A 19,027-nucleotide genomic window follows, 5' to 3' on the forward strand; every position below is an offset into this window, starting at 1 on the left:
ATGAGAAAGATCATCGAGAGATCTGACATTGTAACCTTCTCTTTTATAACTGTGGTTTCCATGGAAAAATGAGAAAATAGATCCCAGTTTAAGGGAAATCAACTACTAGTAACATAATGTTTTTGAGAGGAGAAATCATTATGCTTAGAGGATTCAAAGGGGTTACTCTTCCACCACATTCCCGTATGAAACCAGCTATTGCTAATCTGCATGATGCCATTTTGAAGAATCAAAAAAAGAAACGACTGAAATTAACAGAAGATGATAGATATCTGAGAAGTATACTTTTGCTTGATCCTGGTTTTGAGACAGGACCCGGATTTGTTGATGTTTGCAGTTTAGGGTTTATGACGGCTGGAAGAAGAGATTTGGAGGAGGGGAAGGAAGAACCGAAGAAGTGAAGAAGAATGTTTAGGTTTTAGGGTTTTTGTTTGGTGTAAATAGTAAGTTAAGTAAGGTCATGGACTCATGGGACTCTAGTCTAGTCTAGGTATGTTATAAGCCCACCCAAAACGAGCCCACAACTTTAATCTGGTTGTTTGTTTTTATTTTTAACCCAATTGACTCCTTTGAGTTTGACTCGGTAGGAATCAGGTTGATTTTCTTTTAATTCAACCGTATATGATCCGAGTCAAGTACGAAATCGCACTTAAATACCTATGAGTCAATTGATGTATGAGAAGAGTCCGATCTAGAGGCAAACTCGACCCCAAGGATGTATAAGCACGAGTCCAACCACGAGGCAGAATTAGATGTCGAGTCAGATCCGAATCATTGGTCGGATTCAAATAAACAAGGTAAGTTGGCCCAAGGCGTAATTCAGGTATCTTAGGTCAAGTATTGAACTCTTCGGTTTAGAATTTGTTGGGTTTCCAAAAAAAACATTTCCTTTTAGATACATTAATGTAGAGAAGGAATTAAATTAAAGTTATGTCAAATGGAAGAAAATTACGCGTCCATCAAATCTTCTGCCGGCTAATTTATCCGCCCAACTATTAAAATTCCCACTCACATTCTCAGTTTTGCAAAAACTAAAAATCATTTAGACGAAAGAGGCTGTTAGAATACGGGCAACTAACTGAAAACCAATTGATAATGAGTGGAGAGGCTCTAAAGAATTATAAACCGCAAGATCTTACATTGCCCAGACAATGTGGGACTAATAATCTCAACACGCCACCTCGCGTGTAGCCTCGTTGGGTCTAACATGTGGACACAATAAATCGGGTGAAGCAGAGTAAAGGCGCGGTCAATGACTCGTCGCAAATAGCCTGCTCTGATACCATGTTATAAAATACAGACATCCAACTCAAAACCAATTGGCGATGAGTGGGGAGGCCCTAAGGGATTATAAACTGCAGGATCTTAGATGCCCAGACAATGTGGGACTAATAATCCCAACACGCCCCCTCACGTGTATTATAAACCGCAGGATCTTAGACTTGCTATACAATGTGGGATTAATAATCTCTCTACACGCCCCTCGCGTGTAGCCTCGTTGGGTCTAACATGTGGACAATAAATTGGGTGACGCGGAGTAAAGGTGCGGTCAAGTGACTCGACACAAATAGCCTGCTCTGATACCATATTAGATTTATACGGACATCCAACTCAAAACCAATTGACAATGAGTGAAGAGGCCCTAAAAGATTAAAAACCGCAGGATCTTAGATTGCCCAGACAATGTGGGACTAATAATCTCAACAAAGACAATCCTCTAGAATAGTATAATGACTGAGGCTAAAAATTCTTGGCATCACCTCTAAAGCAGATGTTGTGGTAGTCTCTTGTCTAAACCTACTTCACAGCTCAAGTGAGGCTAAAAATTACTTGTCTTACAAAGGAAAACAGAAATATGATGGTTGTAGTTATTACATTTTTCTATGATATCTGATCGAAAACTTGGCTCGTAGTGGTTTGGGAAAAATTTGTAATCCTGTTATATAATAATTTTAGAATCGGTTATAAGCAGTCAGAGAGCCATTTTAAGTCTGAATGATAAACAAACAAAATCTTGCTCATTTCCTATGAAAGATATGAACATAACGTAACAAGATGCTACGCAGCCTGGCCATAAAGACTGGAAGAAGAAGAACATGAGACATTAATTAGCTTGGAGATATGTTTCATCTTGCTGATATCATTGTAGTACAATGCTAAAGTCTCTACCGATTAAATTAGATTTGTTACATGTTGGGATATCCTAGTGTGACCCAAGACAAAGACATGGGAAAATGTCTATGAAATTATTCATCTTTCCATAGATATAGCGTGTTCTTTGTCATTTGGTCAAAAATCTGTTTCCACATAATTGCAAAAAAGCATGGCCTAAACTATGTTTGAAATTCAATTATGTGGAATTCCATGCAAAGTCTTTCTTTGCCTCCTCCAGAAAACTGATTCCATGGAATTGTTTTCTTTCTGTGTTATCAAACACAGCCTCAAGATACATAGATTCCTAATTGGGACGGCCGAATGAAGCTTTTTCTTTTATGGGAGCAATGAAGCTTAAGATACATAGATTACCGATATGAGTGCTCAGCGCTGTGTTGTTGCTTACCGGACATCAGAGTGCAGTACACTCAATTATTTGCAATTAACAAACACTATTAAGCTGTATATTTTCATTGATCTAACCATGACCAAAATTTTGTTTTTCCGCTTCCTGATACGAAGCTATATCCATACATTAACATTACATTTTTCTGCAGCATAAGCCTATATCCGGTTAAACCTATTTAACCTGCAGTCTTTCAGTGTGTGTTGCAGAAAAATCATATTGCCATTATTCCAGGAGAGAAAAGATGATCCTCCAAGTAAGGTGAGCCACCCGCGGATGATGATATATCGAAAGATGATCTCGAAACTTCATTTCTACGACGAGGACGCTTCTTATCTTTACGTTCATCGTCAGCTATTTGTTTGTACCGGCATTCTGTACTACAAAATGCTTTTTCACCTCTGCAAAAACATAATTAAAACCCATAAGAAACTGAACTAATTAAACCAATAGAACTATGAGCAAATTCAAGATAGAAATTAGTACCTGTACATGTATATATCTTTCCCATGCAGCTTTTTCCTACATAAATAACATGAACTAAGAAAATCCGATGGAGGATAATCTCTGGCAACGACGCTTGAATTATAAAATACCGGCGACGGCGATTCATAAAACACACCAACTTGTCTCCATTTTTTCAATCTTTGATTTCTCATATTTTGAATACCTCCATCACAATACACTGATCTTGTTACACTAGTAGCACCACCAGTAGTACTAGTAGCCATCTCCACACTTCCTAAACCTTCACATCCTTTGGGATTAATACCATTAGTATACTTATTAATAGTCGATATGGCAATCGGATTAGAGCGATTAGTACCGCAGGTGAGTTTGGTCACGGTTTTCTCCCCGTCCACTGTGCAACTGAAGTTGTCAAGTGCAGCAACAATACCCAGACCAACACCGCCTCCGCCTCCGATGACGGTGACGTTTTTGGAGTACCTTGGAGATAGAATTCTAGTCTCTATTAGATCATGATTAGTAGGAGGACTAATGTTGATGAAATCATGACCATATTGGGTTTTGATCTCTAGAATTGGAATTGAGAGGCTAAGCTCATCATCACTAGCAGGTGAATTAGTTGTTTTGGTAGTGATCAACATGATGATTGATGAAATGAAATTTTTGGGTTTTCTGATTGAAGAATTGAAGAGGTTGGTGAGGTGAGTTAAGTTGGATTAGTGATCTCCAAAATGTATGAAATTATGGACATATTTATAAATTTAAGGGGGAAAAAAAGCTTGTGAGCCCACAGGAATTGATGTTGGAATTGTTTGAAACCATTGATATTAAAGAACAACTATTTTTTCTCATTAATTAGAATATTTAAATGATAATGATAAATGAAAAAAATGATTAGAAACGGAATTCAAGAGGATTCAAGAGTGTCCACCCTTTGGAACTTTAGGTAGTTGGATCCACGCTAGGTAATAGTACGTGTTGTGCACATAAGAATTCTGTACAGCACACATGAAATCCTGCTAATTCTTCCTTCAAATTAACTTTTTGACATATTACTTGACTCAATTCTCACAATAAAATTTTATAAACACAACACTACTGAATAAAATGCCATACTTTTTCCTTGTGTGGGAAAAAATTGGTGCCTAACACTTGAATTATTATACTTCACTGCTTCATGAAAAAAGAAATAAATGTACTTCACTGATATCGTAATCATCTCTTTTCATTTTCTTTTTCCTTTTTCTTTAATCTTTTTTCTAAACATAAAATCATCTTTTCTTCTCCATACAAACAAAAGGTCCTTGTTGTCTATGACACTATGATTGAATTACGTTTATATTCCTTTGCCACAGAATAAGTAGTCATTCTTGAAAATTGACTTCCACAATATTGAGCTCCATGATCTTTTTTTCATGTTCAGAAAAGAATCATACACAAATCTTAGGAATATATATATATATATATATATATATATATCAAATGCAAAAAGAGTGATTGATAAGAGAGAATATGTCAATATGTATGGGACTCCATATCATGGTATGGACCTCTTGTTATCTCTAACAAGTTTAAAATGCAGCTAAATTGTTGATCTCTATATCACCGTCACCGATCACCGGTACCGAAAATAGTCATTGGATAGTGGTATCTGTGATCTAATTTGTTATTTATCAGGCTCAAGAACGTCTGAACTTGTGGTAAAGTAATACGCCATTTTATGATTGGGTTGCAAATCAATAATGGTTAAGTTATCTATTTGAGGCTTGCTGCATTAGGTCTATACGCGACTGTTAGATTCAAAAATGTTTAACACACCGAAGAGTTCTCCAGCGTTTTGCACCGAGTAGAAATAGAGTGCAGGACCACACTGCCACACACCAATCCCGATGCTCGAGAGTTTTCCCAACTGCCGCACGATTAAATCTCGGTGCTTTTCACGGGACAAAACACAGGTTTGTCTATCATTGCTCTGTTAGATTTGCTTTTGCATGATGCATTTTCAGTGAAAATCATGTCCAACTCGTAAAAAGTTCAAAACGAAATTCACTGGGCTCGATTAATAGTTCTATTTTATTTATATAATTGATGAAGAATCCCAACTAATAATGGATACGTCAGTTGTTATATTTTAATGAAGATTTTGTATGTGCTGACCCTAGTTAGTAAGTTCGCGAATGATTCGCGAATCATTCGCGAATTTTTCCGTATCATGAATTTTACCGTCTTATTCGCGTACGTTTGCAACTCCGAACCCAAGTCGCGTATTATGTGGCATTTCCGGATTATTCGCGAATCGTTCACGAATTTTACGTATCCCGAATGATACGTCCGTTTAATTCGCCATAAATTCTTTAGCTTTTACTTTTCAAAGACTCCACTTTTGGGGTTTTACTGCCTCCCGAACATACACGACCGAATATTAGACGTGTTGTAATTTTTATGAAACAAAAACGACTGAAGAGATTTGAAGGTGAAGGTGAGAGAGATCTCAAACTCACTAACCAAGCATCTAAACCACTATACGACGTCCTTTTGGATAATTAATGTTGTATATATTATTAATATCATCATATTGAGTTTATTTTTTCCTTAAATAACTCACACATATGCATAAAAATTGGTCTATGACCTTATAAATACAAATTATTTGTTATATATAGATACCGAATTTTCAGAGCCGAACTCACATTTATAAATCGAATTATACACGTACGTATGCCGTTCCGAATTAATGACGAATCACGTCCCGTTGACCGAATTTTGGACCGAATCTGAATTTTAAAAAACCGTATAATACTCGTACGTTTACCGTCCCGTACGTTTGCCGAATCCCGAATTGCTAACTAGGGTGCTGACTAAGAGAATAATCAAGTTCACCATTTCTTTTTACAATTTTATATTCAAAGAATAAACATCCCTAAAATTATAAAGTTAGAATCTTGTACTATTTCAAGCTCAGTTTTTCTACTAAATTTCTAATTACTTTTAGGTTTTAAGTACTATGTATATAAACAGTTTTTCGTGGTAATTATGTACTTATACAGAATTTGGGTAAAATTCATCAAAAATCATTTCAAAACGAACAAACATTACAGGTTGTTGCAGAGAATCATTTCAACTACTACTTAAACACAAAGGTTATCTAAATCTCAGAACGATCCCAATTATTTGTTTTGGAAAATGGGTCATTTGTCCAAATATTTTTAAATCAGGGTTCAAATGGACGAGTAAAAAATAGTTTGGGTGAAATGACCAAAAAACAGTTTCATCCTAGCTTAAATTTAAAAAATAGTAAGGATGAAACTGGATACATCCTGTGTAAATTAAAAATAAGAAAAAATATTTGAAAATGGGCACGATGAAACTGGTTACATCCTGCCTATTTTTACATTTTTGGCCATTTAAACAGTATCAAAATCTAACTGTCCATTTCACCCAGGAATTGTTGATTTTGGTCTTTTTAACCAATTTTGTGTATTTTTTTTTCTTTCTTCTTCTTTTGGTTTAACAAAAAAAGACGGATTTATTTTTCTTTTATCGTCCACCACCATGTCTCTTTTTCATGCGAACGGTAGAAAATAACTTTTTGCTTGCCAACGGAAGTCTATTATTAGTCACATATAATTTTAAATCACATCTTTAGATTTAATGTCTTATTCATGCAAACTATCCATCTTTTACCTTGTCTACAAGTATCCGCTCATAGGATGTAATTATATTTGCTATTCGTGTCGATACATCCATAGGGCTATCTAAAATGCTTGTAGCCATGGTTTCGGAAAAAGAAAAAAGAGAAAAAAATTGGTTAACAAGTTAGTTGGCCTGTTATTTCATTACGAAAATTGGTTAACAAGTTAGTTGGCCTGTTATTTCATTACGAAAAATTGATAAATTTCAAAATATTAGAAAAAGAATCTATCAATTCATTTTGATTAATCAAGCACCTTAATAATTAATTAAGTTTGTGGAAGCTTGACGCAATCACTGATCACCAAAACCCTTTATGAAAGCTGTATCATAAACAGAATTAAACCATTTGCTGTACTTGTTTATTTCTTAATTTATGTTTATCACTTTGTTAGTACAATAATTAGCTAAGAATAACTAATTGTTTAAGGAAAAATCGTATTTAACTTATTTTTAATTCAAGTTTAACAAACAATGTCTATGTATTGTTTTCTTAATCATAATTAAATTTTATAATCTGTGTTTTTTAATTAATTAACTTTAGCTGATTGAAGATTCTATACATAAATTTTATATTAATTTTTTTTTTGAAGCTTATTTTTTTTTATTATGAAAAACAAAACTAGTCATAAAAATCCAAGGTGACTATACTTGTTGTACAAAAATCCCACTCAAATGTTGGTATTCATTAAAACTCCATCTTAAACTAAATTATACAAAAATCCCAAAATTTTAAAAAATTGATACAAAAATCCCAAATTTCAAAATTGGTTTCATCAAAATTTTATTTTTTTGGGGTTTTTGTGTTATTTTTGTTTTGGCGGGTTTTTTGTGGATGGATAATGACTCCTTTGAGATTATAACTCGGGTACCGTTATGAAAATTGACTAAGAAAAACATGAAGCCATAATTCACTCCTTCTGTGTTCTTCTTTCTCTGTGGGCGTCTGATTTTGGTTTGGGACTGAAATTTTCTTCAGCTAGTAGAAGAGTAAGAATTTGACCAGGTGGGACGTCTAGAAGGAAATAAAATACATTATCAGATCATGATTCGCGGTATCGGATGTTAACACGTAATGAAAGGTACGAAGAAAAAAAAAAGTTGGTGACATATCGGATTCTTGGTAGAGAAAATTACTTCTACTATAGAGAGGCAGATTCCTGACATAAAAAGGATGATATGTAATACGGTAATAGTTTTAAACAGGGGCTTGTTGGCAATTAACCCCAAAGAACATAACCCCAATTGCCTGTATCTGACTTCAAACAAAGATGCGAGTCAACATGACAAATACAATGTGCCGAAGTCATATAAACTCCAATTTTTTATATTGGCATATACCAAATTTCGCATCATAAAATTCCTATATATAAACTTCATTTTTTCTGGTTCTAGGTTCGGTTGTATTTGGTTCTTTGTTTAATGGAAAAGTTTCGATAGATTTAGATCGACAAATCCGATGTACTCCACTTTGCACCTGAAGTCTCCATTTCTCCAACTACTCATACATCTAATGACTACAACTATCTGTTGGCGCAATGCGGAAATGTGATGGGATTTATGGAAATGATTTGAGAAATGGGTATAGGAAAAGAGGTTGGTTAATTGAAAATTATTGGTTTAAGAAAAGTGAGGCTTTGATTAATTTTTGAAATGGAAAATGTTTACAAGGAAATTTAGTGTAGCTCTTTGGCTCACTATGTTTACAAAAGGCTCTTTGGCTCTTACTAACTCTAACTCTCACTCTACTCACTTCTTCACTCACTTGAGTTTTTGATTGTTGTTGGATAGTCAAAATGAACCCATTGATTGCCTATTTATAGGATCAATGGAACACTCTAGAAATAAAACATTCTAGAGAACACTTGATCAATCTAAGATTAGTCTAGAGATTGAATATTCTAGACCATGACCAAGGGACCTAGAGACATGGAATATTCTAGAGTCTACAATTGAATTTCTAACTAAAAAGAGAAGAGTCTAGATATCTCTAGACTGGGCCCAATCAATGGAGATAAGCCCATGGGTGTTTTAGCTAATCTAGACCATCACAAATTATCTAATATCTTTAACACCCCCTCTTAATTTGTGATGTTAAGCTTTTCTCTAAAATGGTTGAACTTATCCGCCGTGACTGCTTTTGTGAATATGTCCGCATTTTGTTCTTGTGTTGGACAAAATTGGAGCTCAATTTCCTTGTTTTCTACCATCCCTCTGATGAAGTGGTGTCGTAGCTCTATATGCTTCGTTCGTCCGTGGAAGACTGGATTTTTTGTCATAGCAATTGTAGACATATTGTCACAGTAGATAGTCGTCGGCTGATTTTGCCTTTGTTGTATGTCGGCCATTAATCTTCTCAACCATACTGCTTCACATGCTGCACTTGTTGATGCTATGTACTCTGCTTCGGCTGACGATAGTGCCACCGTACTTTGTTTTTTGGAACTCCAAGAGATAACTTTTGTTCCCATACAGAAAACATAGCCTGATGTGCTCTTTCGGTCTTCAATAGAACCTGCCCAATCGCTATCTGTGAAGCCAATTAAATCATTATCTTTTTCTCTTGTATACTTGATGCCAAAATTCTTTGTTCCCTTGATATATCGAAGAATTCTTTTTGCGGCGGCGTAGCGTAACTTGCTTGGCTCGCTCATTAACCGAGAAACAATGCTGGTTGCATTGACGATGTCTGGCCTTGTATTTGTTAAGTAGATCAGTGAGCCGACTAGACTTCTGAATAAGGTTGGATCTACTTTTGGCGCTCCATCATTTTTTATCAACTTCTCATTAGTACCCATTGGAGTTGAAATTGGTTTGCAATCCATCATGTTGAACCTTTTCAGTAAGTCTTCCGCATATTTTTCTTGAGAAATGAATATTTCTTCTGGAGATTGTTTTACTTGAATCCCAAGAAAATATCGCATAAGTCCTAAGTCTGTCATCTCATATTCTTTCATCATCTCCTTCTTAAAATTTTCTGCCATCTCTTTGTTTGTGCTGGCGTAAATTAAATCATCAACGTAGAGACAGACAATTAGGAAATCCGTACCTTGTTTTTTAATGTAGAGGGATGGCTCACTTGGACTTTTCTGAAATCCATTATCTCGGAAATACTTGTCGATTTTGCTGTTCCATGCACGCGGTGCTTGCTTCAGCCATATAGTGCTTTCCGTAGACGATAAACCATTTTTTCTTTTCCTTTTCGGACATATCCTTGTGGTTGTTCAACGTACACCTCTTCTTCAAGTTCTCCGTTCAGGAACGCTGACTTTACGTCCAATTGGTGGACTTTCATTTTGAGTTGAGCTGCCAAGGCTAACACCATTCGGATTGTTTCCATGCGAGCGACTGGGGCGAATGTCTCGTTGTAGTCGATTCCTGGTTGCTGGGAATATCCTTTTGCAACTAGCCTTGCCTTGTGCTTCTGAATCGAACCATCTTCGTTGTATTTTGTCTTGTAGACCCATTTCAGACCAATTATTTCTTTGTCAATTGGCTGATTAACAAGCTCCCATGTCTTATTTTTCTCGATTACTCGCATTTCTTCGTCCATGGCGTCTCTCCATTTTTCTTCTTTTGCCGCTTCCTCATATCTTTGAGGCTCTAGTGCTATAAATGCACAATTAGATATTTCATAATATCTCTTAGGGAACGCACCTTTCTAGGTGGGGCACTTGCTTCCGATGAACTTGGACTTTGTTGTGTTGGACTAGGAGACCTCGGGCTTGCTGGTGGAGTACTTTCTTCCTGACGTGGCTGATCTGGCTCTTCTTCGATGACTAGTGGAGACTCGTGGTTATCTGGTTCATCATTCCAATCCCAAGCTTTGAATTCATCAAAGATAACGTCTCTTGATATTACCAGTTCATTTGTATCTGGCTTTAGAAGTCTATAGGCTTTAGACTCCTCGCTATATCCGATGAATATTAGCTTTTCTCCTTTTTCATCAAACTTTTCTCTGTGTTGAGATGGAATATGTGAATATGCAACGCAACCAAAAATTCTGAAAGAAGTTACCTCGGGTTTTTTTATGCCAAGCTTCATATGGAGTCTTTTGAGAACTGCCTTTGTTGGAGAACGGTTAAGGATGTAAACCGCTGTTGACTGCTTCTGCCCAGTAGCTATTAGGTAGCTTCCTTGCTTTTAGCATACTCCGAGCCATTTCCACGATCGTACGATTTTTTCTTTCCGCGACGCCGTTTTGTTGTGGAGTGTATCGAACGGTTAGCTCCTTCTTAATTCCATTTTCTTTGCAGTAGTTGATAAACTCTTTTGAAGTAAATTCTCCACCACGGTCTGTACGGAAAATCTTCAATTGATGGCCACTTTGCTTCTCTGCCAGCGCCTTGAATTCTCGGAATTTAGTGAATGCCTCGGACTTTTGCTCGAGAATACACCCACATCATCCTGGTATAATCATCCACGAATAAAAGAAAATATCTTCTGTTGTTGAGTGAGGTTCTTGTCGGACCGCAAATATCGCGTGCACCAATTCGAGGGGCTTCTTGCTCTCCACGATTTGTTTGTAAATGGAAGTCTATGAAACTTCCCAAGAATACAACCTTCACATATTTTCTCCACCGATGATATTGGGAAGACCAATTACCATGTTTTTGATTTAGAACCTTCAAGGATCTGTAGTTTAGATGCCCGTATCTCAAATGCCATAGCTTTCCTTCGTCAATATGGTTGGTACTCATTGCACAATTTTCAATTGATGACATAGATAGGGGAAAGACAAAATTTCCTGACATTTTTACTTTTGCCACCAATTGATTATTAATTTTATCATAAATTGTGCATTCTCCGTCTTCGAAATGTAGTGAGTACCCTTTTCTTATAAGTTGTCCAACACTTAATAAATTTTGAGCTAGGCCAGGAACATAAAGAACATCAGATATGTATCGAGTTTTACCTGACCTTGTACGTACGGATATGACTCCTCTTCCTTCAACATTCTGGAACTTTCCATCTCCAAGTTTGACTGGCGGAATCTCTTGTTCCTCCAATTTTACGAAATATTCTTTGTTTCCTGTCATATGGCTGCTGCATCCGCTGTCGACGTACCATATACCTTGCGATTCTTGTTGCGAGGTGAGGCAGGAATAGAATACTTGATTCTGAGAATTGTTTTTCTCGGAATAGTTTGCTTCATTAAGCCAACAATCTTTCTCCATGTGATTTAATTTATCACACTTGGTGCACTTATACTTGCAATCTTCAGTTGCATGTCCAAACTTTTTGCAAACATTGCATCGGAGATTTGAGGAGTTATTTTTTCCGTACCTTTGATTGTTGTTTCTATAACCTCCTTTTCCTTTTCCACGTCCGCGGTAGAAATTTCTGGGTCCTTGATTTGACGTCGACCCTTTCTCGTACTGCGAGTTGGATGACGATCCCCCTCTGGAGCTTTCTTTTTGGCTTCTGTATTTTTCTTCTCACTGAAATTTATTTTTGATTGAAATGCCTGCTCCAATGGTTGCTCCGCGAACCTATTTATTCTTTTCTCGTGCGCCTCGAGTGAACCCATTAATTCATGTACCGAGAGAGTCGATAAATTTTTTGATTCTTCAATGGCAGCGACGATATGATCAAATTTGAATGGTAAGCTTCTTAATATCTTTTCTACCACTCTTTTATTTTCAATGGTATCTCCATAACTACTGATTTGATTTACTATGCCAGTAACTCTTGAGAAGAAATTCTGGATAGTTTCATTTTCTTTCATAAGTAAATTATCAAAATCTCGCCATAAATTTTGTAGTTTAATGGAGATTACCTTTTCTGATCCTTGGAATGCTACTTTGAGAATATTCCAGGCCTCCTGTGAAGTTTTCGCCACCGAAATTCGAGGAAAAATAGCTTTGGTTACGCCCTGTTGTAGAAACAGTAATGCTTTAGCATCTTTCTTCTTATTTTCCTTATACTCCTTTTTCTCTGCGTCCGTCCATGACGACAGAGTTTCTGCCGACTCTGGTACTTTATAACCTTCTTCTATAAAATCCCATAGGTCTTGTGAAATGAATAGTGTCTTCATTTGTAGACTCCAATAATCGTAACTCTCACCATCAAAAATTGGAACTAGACTTTGGGCATAGTTGAAACCTTGAATATTTTGGTTAATTGCCATGAGTAGAGTTTTAGGATTACTGGGTTAGGTTTGCTCTGATACCAAATTTGTTGGCGCAATGCGGAAGTGTGATTGGATTTATGGAAATGATTTGAGAAATGGGTATAGGAAAAGAGGTTGGTTAATTGAAAATTATTGGTTTAAGAAAAGTGAGGCTTTGATTAATTTTTGAAATGGAAAATGTTTACAAGGAAATTTAGTGTAGCTCTTTGGCTCACTATGTTTACAAAAGGCTTTTTGGCTCTTACTAACTCTAACTCTCACTCTACTCACTTCTTCACTCACTTGAGTTTTTGATTGTTGTTGGATAATCAAAATGAACCCATTGATTGCCTATTTATAGGATCAATGGAACACTCTAGAAATAAAACATTCTAGAGAACACTTGATCAATCTAAGATTAGTCTAGAGATTGAATATTCTAGACCATGACCAAGGGACCTAGAGACATGGAATATTCTAGAGTCTACAATTGAATTTCTAACTAAAAAGAGAAGAGTCTAGATATCTCTAGACTGGGCCCAATCAATGGAAATAAGCCCATGGGTGTTTTAGCTAATCTAGACCATCACAAATTATCTAATATCTTTAACACTATCAACACCCAAAATCCGTTCAACGCTCATCACCACAAAATCCGCACCTGCCATCACTCCACTTTCCTCCGCGGACACTACTACTTCGACCATCAATTTCCGGGGTCATCAATATTAAATACGAAGACGCAATCACCAACATTGATAAGAAAGTCTTACTTTCAGTCCATGTCGACAATAGAACCCCTGTCAACCTCGGACGAACAATCAAAGTTCAGTCTATATCGGGCCCAAGCAACATCGACCATTTATCTGCCAAGGATATAAGAGTAAGGATCGTAACTGACGACCAGCGTCAAGAACTGTCACTTACAAAGTGTACACAGCCGACAACACTCATTGTCAATACTACTCAAGACAAGGATAGGGAGCACCATCAATTACTCATAAGGACAGCAATCACTAAGCCTTTACGAATCATTACCGAGGACCAATACCGAAGAATCATGGTGAAGATTTCATCAGCAACGATGATAAGCTAATCCAGGGTCATCTGTGAGTCGAAGCAGTAACGAGTTAATGATGCTGCACCGTCAGCTTCAAGAGCCATCACCACTAAAAATCTGCACCTACCATCGAACTACCATTCCACTGCCATCCGGGGACGCTACTACCGATACAGCTCTGGATTTTTGTTAGGACTTTCGACTGAGAAGAAAAGAACCGAAGAAGTGAAGAGTCGTGGTTTGAACATCAACCACTTGCAAAATCCCGAAAAAAGAACTGTTGCGGCTGTAACAATAAAAAACACTCAAAGAAAATGTGAAGATGTTAGAATTAAAATTTCTGGAAGGTAAATAAACACTCAAATGGACAGCAAATAGAAGACAGAGTCGCGTGTTCAACACGCTGTCCTTAACACAATAGTTGACCGGTACGCCTCAAGAATGAGTGATGCTTATACCCTGTGGTCAACTTGTATCCAGGATAAAACTGCCTGATACAAGTATTGTTAGCATTACAATACTTTCCCACTCATACGAGCTTAACAGCAAAGCACGGAAGAAAAGAAAAGACCACACAGATTTGTCATTCACCATTTTATACTCATAAATCCTAGCTACCAAGAATTTCTTACTTCCAGCAGTTTCAGCTTGGTATTTTGCCTCCAAAGCAGCCCATAAATCAAAAGCATTAAAGTTCTCTTTTTCAATGTAGAAGCCATACAGAGCATCTTCCAAACAGTTCAGAATATGATTTTTGGCCATATAGTTCTGCCTAACCCAATCCTCCAACTCAAGTTCACGTCCCATATCCTTCAAACCCTCATCATAAGGAACCAAAACATAATAATCAAGCTCATGATAACTCAGAAAAAATAACATCTTCGATTGCCATCTTTTGAAATCTTTCCTAGAAAATTTTGCTGGCCTTTCAACATCGTTCTTATCCATTGTTACAGAAATAAATAAACTATTGTATTAAGATTGTTGCGGCTGTAACAATAAAAAACACTCAAAGAAGATGTGAAGATGTTAGAATTAAAATTTCTGGAAGGTAAATAAACACTCAAATGGACAGCAAACAGAAGACAGAGTCACGTGTTCAACACATTGTCCTTAACACAATAGTTGACCGGTACGCCTCAAGAATGAGTGATGCTTATACCCTGTGGTCAACTTGTATCCAGGATAAAACTGCCTGATACAAGTATCGTTAGCACTACAATACTTGCCCACTCATACGAGCTTAACAGCAAAGCACGGAAGAAAAGAAAAGACCACACAGATTTGTCATTCACCATTTTATACTCATAAAGCCTAGCTACCAAGAATTTCTTACTTCCAGCAGTTTCATCTTGGTATTTTTCCTCCAAAGCAGCCCATAAATCAAAAGCATTAAAGTTCTCTTTTTCAATGTAGAATTCATACAGAGCATCTTCCAAACAGTTCAGAATATGATTTTTGGCCATATAGTTCTGCCTAACCCAATCCTCCAACTCAAGTTCACGTCCCATATCCTTCAAACCCTCATCATAAGGAATCAAAACATAACGATCTAGCTCATGATAACTCAGAAAAAATAACATCTTCGATTGCCATCTTTTGAAATCTTTCTCAGAAAATTTTGCTGGCCTTTCAACATCGTTCTTACCCATTGTTACAGACAGAAATAAACTATTGTGTTAAGATTGTTGCGGATGTAACAATAAAAAACACTCAAAGAAGATGTGAAGATGTTAGAATTAAAATTTCTGGAAGGTAAATAAACACTCAAATGGACAGCAAACAGAAGACAGAGTCACGTGTTCAACACACTGTACTTAACACAATAGTTGACCGGTACGCCTCAAGAATGAGTGATGCTTATACCCTGTGGTCAACTTGTATCCAGGATAAAACTGCCTGATACAAGTATTGTTAGCACTACAATACTTTCCCACTCATACGAGCTTAACATCAAAGCACGGAAGAAAAGAAAAGACCACACAGATTTGTCATTCACCATTTTATACTCATAAAGCCTAGCTACCAAGAATTTCTTACTTCCAGCAGTTTCAGCTTGCTATTTTTCCTCCAAAGCAGCCCATAAATCAAAAGCATTAAAGTTCTCTTTTTCAATGTAGAAGTCATACAGAGCATCTTCCAAACAGTTCAGAATATGATTTTTGGCCATATAGTTCTGCCTAACCCAATCCTCCAACTCAAGTTCACGTCCCATATCCTTCAAACCCTCATCATAAGGAATCAAAACATAACGATCTAGCTCATGATAACTTAGAAAAAATAACATATTCGATTGCTATCTTTTGAAATCTTTCCTAGAAAATTTTGCTGGCCTTTCAACATCGTTCTTACCCATTGTTACAGACAAAAATAAACTATTGTGTTAAGATTGTTGCGGATGTAACAATAAAAAACACTCAAAGAAGATGTGAAGATGTTAGAATTAAAATTTCTGGAAGGTAAATAAACACTCAAATGGACAGCAAACAGAAGACAGAGTCACATGTTCAACACGCTGTCCTTAATACAATAGTTAACCGGTACGCCTCAAGAACGAGTGATGCTTATACTTTGTGGTCAAGTTGTATCCAGGATAAAATTTCCTGATACAAGTATTGTTAGCACTACAATGCTTGCCCACTCATACGAACTTAAAAGCAAAGCACGGAAGAAAATAAAAGACCACACAGAGGGAGAGAGACGAAAAGAAGAGGATAATAGCTCTTCTAGACACAAAGATAAATGAAGAAGAAGAGTTCTTTTTATAGGCGAACAGAGGAGGTGAAATCAATGCACATTAGTGTGAGAAATAATTCTGCATGCGAAATAATGCTGTCAAGATGTCGACATAATTCTGTCATCAAACAGTTAAAAAACGGTAAGAAATGTCGACATCCATGCAAATAAATTCGTTAGAAAATTTGTTTTCATTAAGAGAATAAATTCGCCTAGGTCACACGCCCCCCACATTTAAGAAATAATTTATTTTGATTTTCAAAACGTTTTAGGAAATAATTCAAATTAATTATGTCCAAAAATGATACGTCTTGGTTGACCAGTCAGTGACGGAGGCCCGAGCCCGAGCCATACGCCCAGGCCTTAGTGGCCACAAAAATATTTTTCCCCACCCGTTCCACCCATATTGTTTTACTAACTATCCATAATGGAATAGCTATACAGTGGACTAACTATCTAGTTATACCCAACGTGGGACTTTCATTCACTCATATGAAAATGAGTAAGTGCCGTTAGAGACCCAAGGTCCTAAGTTCCATTCCCATCAAGACTATAAAACAAAACAATAAACTCATTTTCTCCAACAATCCCCCACATGAATGAAATACCGACAAAATTAGAAAACGGAAAGTGAGAAATACCACTTAGGCAAGAGGTGCCCATGAGGTCTTAAACCTTTGTTTAGTGAGAAATTGTCGGAACTACTTGATGGACAGTGAACGCTATGTGTTGAACTGCCATCGTTTGGTGTAGTCCGCGATAATAACCACGCGTGATATCTCTCTAGGTGCTGTCAAGTTCGTGCCGTTGTGTCTTTTTTGGCCCTGGACAAATCCCGTTTCTCAGAATGCTCTAGAGAATCAGCTCTATTCTCATAGGAAGCGACCCACTTCCACATTCAGATAGGTGAGTTCCATCAAGAGTGTTTACTAATACACCCCACTTCAATCTTAAATTGAAACTATAGAACTCATTAAGACTTCGTTTAAAGTCACCCTTCTCATGCAGTCACACTATCACGTCTACACCATAGGGAAGGGGCAGAGAGTGAAATTCTCTGATAGTGTTTACCTTGACCCACCACAAATTAGTTTCTCATTCAAAACCTTGATCTTGGGATCTATAGTCATCAAGGTTGAGTATCCTTCATGGAAAGTTTATTTAATGAGCCTAAGCCCCATCCCCTTAGATGCATTATTAACTATCTCCTTGGTCAAATCTTTCGTCAAAGGGTCCGCGATATTCTCCTTGGACTTGACCCAATCAATGAAAATAACGCCTTTTGAGATTAGTTGTTTTAGGGTATCGTGTCTTCTCTTTATATGTATAGACTTCCCATTATAGTAGCTGTTTTTAGCTTTAGCTATGGCAGATTGATTATCACAATGTATAGATATAGCTGGCACAGGCCTATGCCAGAGAGGAATGTCTTCTAAAAAGCATCTTAGCTATGCGGATTCCTCTCCTTCTTTATCTAACGCAATAAACTCAGATTCCATAGTGGATCGATCTATGCAGGTCTGTTTGGAACTCTTCCAAGAAACATCCCCACCTGCTAGAGTGAAAACATATCCACTCGTAGACTTGGACTCCTCTGAGTCTGATATCCAGTTTGCATCACAAAATCCCTCAAGGACGGCAGGATACCTTTCATAATTCAAAAAAAAGGTCAAAGTGTATTTCAAATACCTTAACACTCTAAAAAGTGCATCCCAATGTTCCTGCCCTGGATTACAAGTATTCCTACTTAACCTACTCATAGCATAAGCAATGTCTGGCCTAGTAAAGTTCATCAAATACATCAGACTTCCTATAACTCGAGAGTATTCAAGTTGTGATACTCCATTACCCCTATTCTTTTTGAGTTTACAACAAGGATCATACGAAGTATAAGCAGGTTTACAATCAAAATGATTGAATTTTCTAAGCCCATATTCAACATAATGAGATGACTAATGACTATAACCGTTAGAATTTCTTCTAATTTTCATCCCTAAGATTACATCTGCGGCGCCTAAGTCTTTCATGTCAAAGTTCTCATTCAGCATGCTCTTAGTGGAATTAATTACATCCATGTTTGTACCAAGTATAAGCATATCGTTAACATACAAGCATACAATCACACAGGCATCATTCACAAGTTTAGTATAGAAGCACTTGTCAGATTCATTGATTTTAAAACCACTAGATAACATTACATGATCAAATTTTTCATGCCATTGTTTAGGTGCTTGTTTCAATCCATACAAAGATTTTTTCAGTTTACAAACTTTTTTTTCACAACCTTTCACTACAAAGCCCTCAGGTTGTTCCATGTAAATTTCTTCATCTAATTCACCATGTAGAAAGGTTGTTTTTACATCCATTTGATGTATCTCCAGGTTATGAACCGCAACTATAG

General features: G+C 36.8%; 1 protein-coding gene across 1 annotated transcript; it reads right to left on the minus strand.

Annotated features, from left to right (window-relative positions):
• Positions 1 to 2,596: 2,596 nt before the first annotated feature.
• On the minus strand, positions 2,597 to 3,856 carry LOC113328347. Its single transcript, XM_026575464.1, has 2 exons — positions 3,047 to 3,856; positions 2,597 to 2,961 (listed from the first exon to the last, which is right to left on the minus strand). Exons 1-2 carry the CDS (start codon positions 3,667 to 3,669, stop codon positions 2,775 to 2,777), a joined length of 810 nt encoding a protein of 269 aa, XP_026431249.1. The 5' UTR covers positions 3,670 to 3,856; the 3' UTR covers positions 2,597 to 2,774.
• Positions 3,857 to 19,027: the final 15,171 nt, after the last annotated feature.

This window comes from Papaver somniferum, unplaced genomic scaffold (genome assembly GCF_003573695.1).
Source record: "Papaver somniferum cultivar HN1 unplaced genomic scaffold, ASM357369v1 unplaced-scaffold_107, whole genome shotgun sequence".
Taxonomy (NCBI): domain Eukaryota; kingdom Viridiplantae; phylum Streptophyta; class Magnoliopsida; order Ranunculales; family Papaveraceae; genus Papaver; species Papaver somniferum.

Coding starts and splice junctions, on each gene's coding strand:
- LOC113328347 (XM_026575464.1), bottom strand. CDS start 3,669: ATGTTGATCACTACCAAAACAACTAATTCACCTGCTAGTGATGATGAG. Junction 2,962..3,046: donor AAAGATATATACATGTACAG/GTACTAATTTCT, acceptor ATGTTTTTGCAG/AGGTGAAAAAGCATTTTGTA.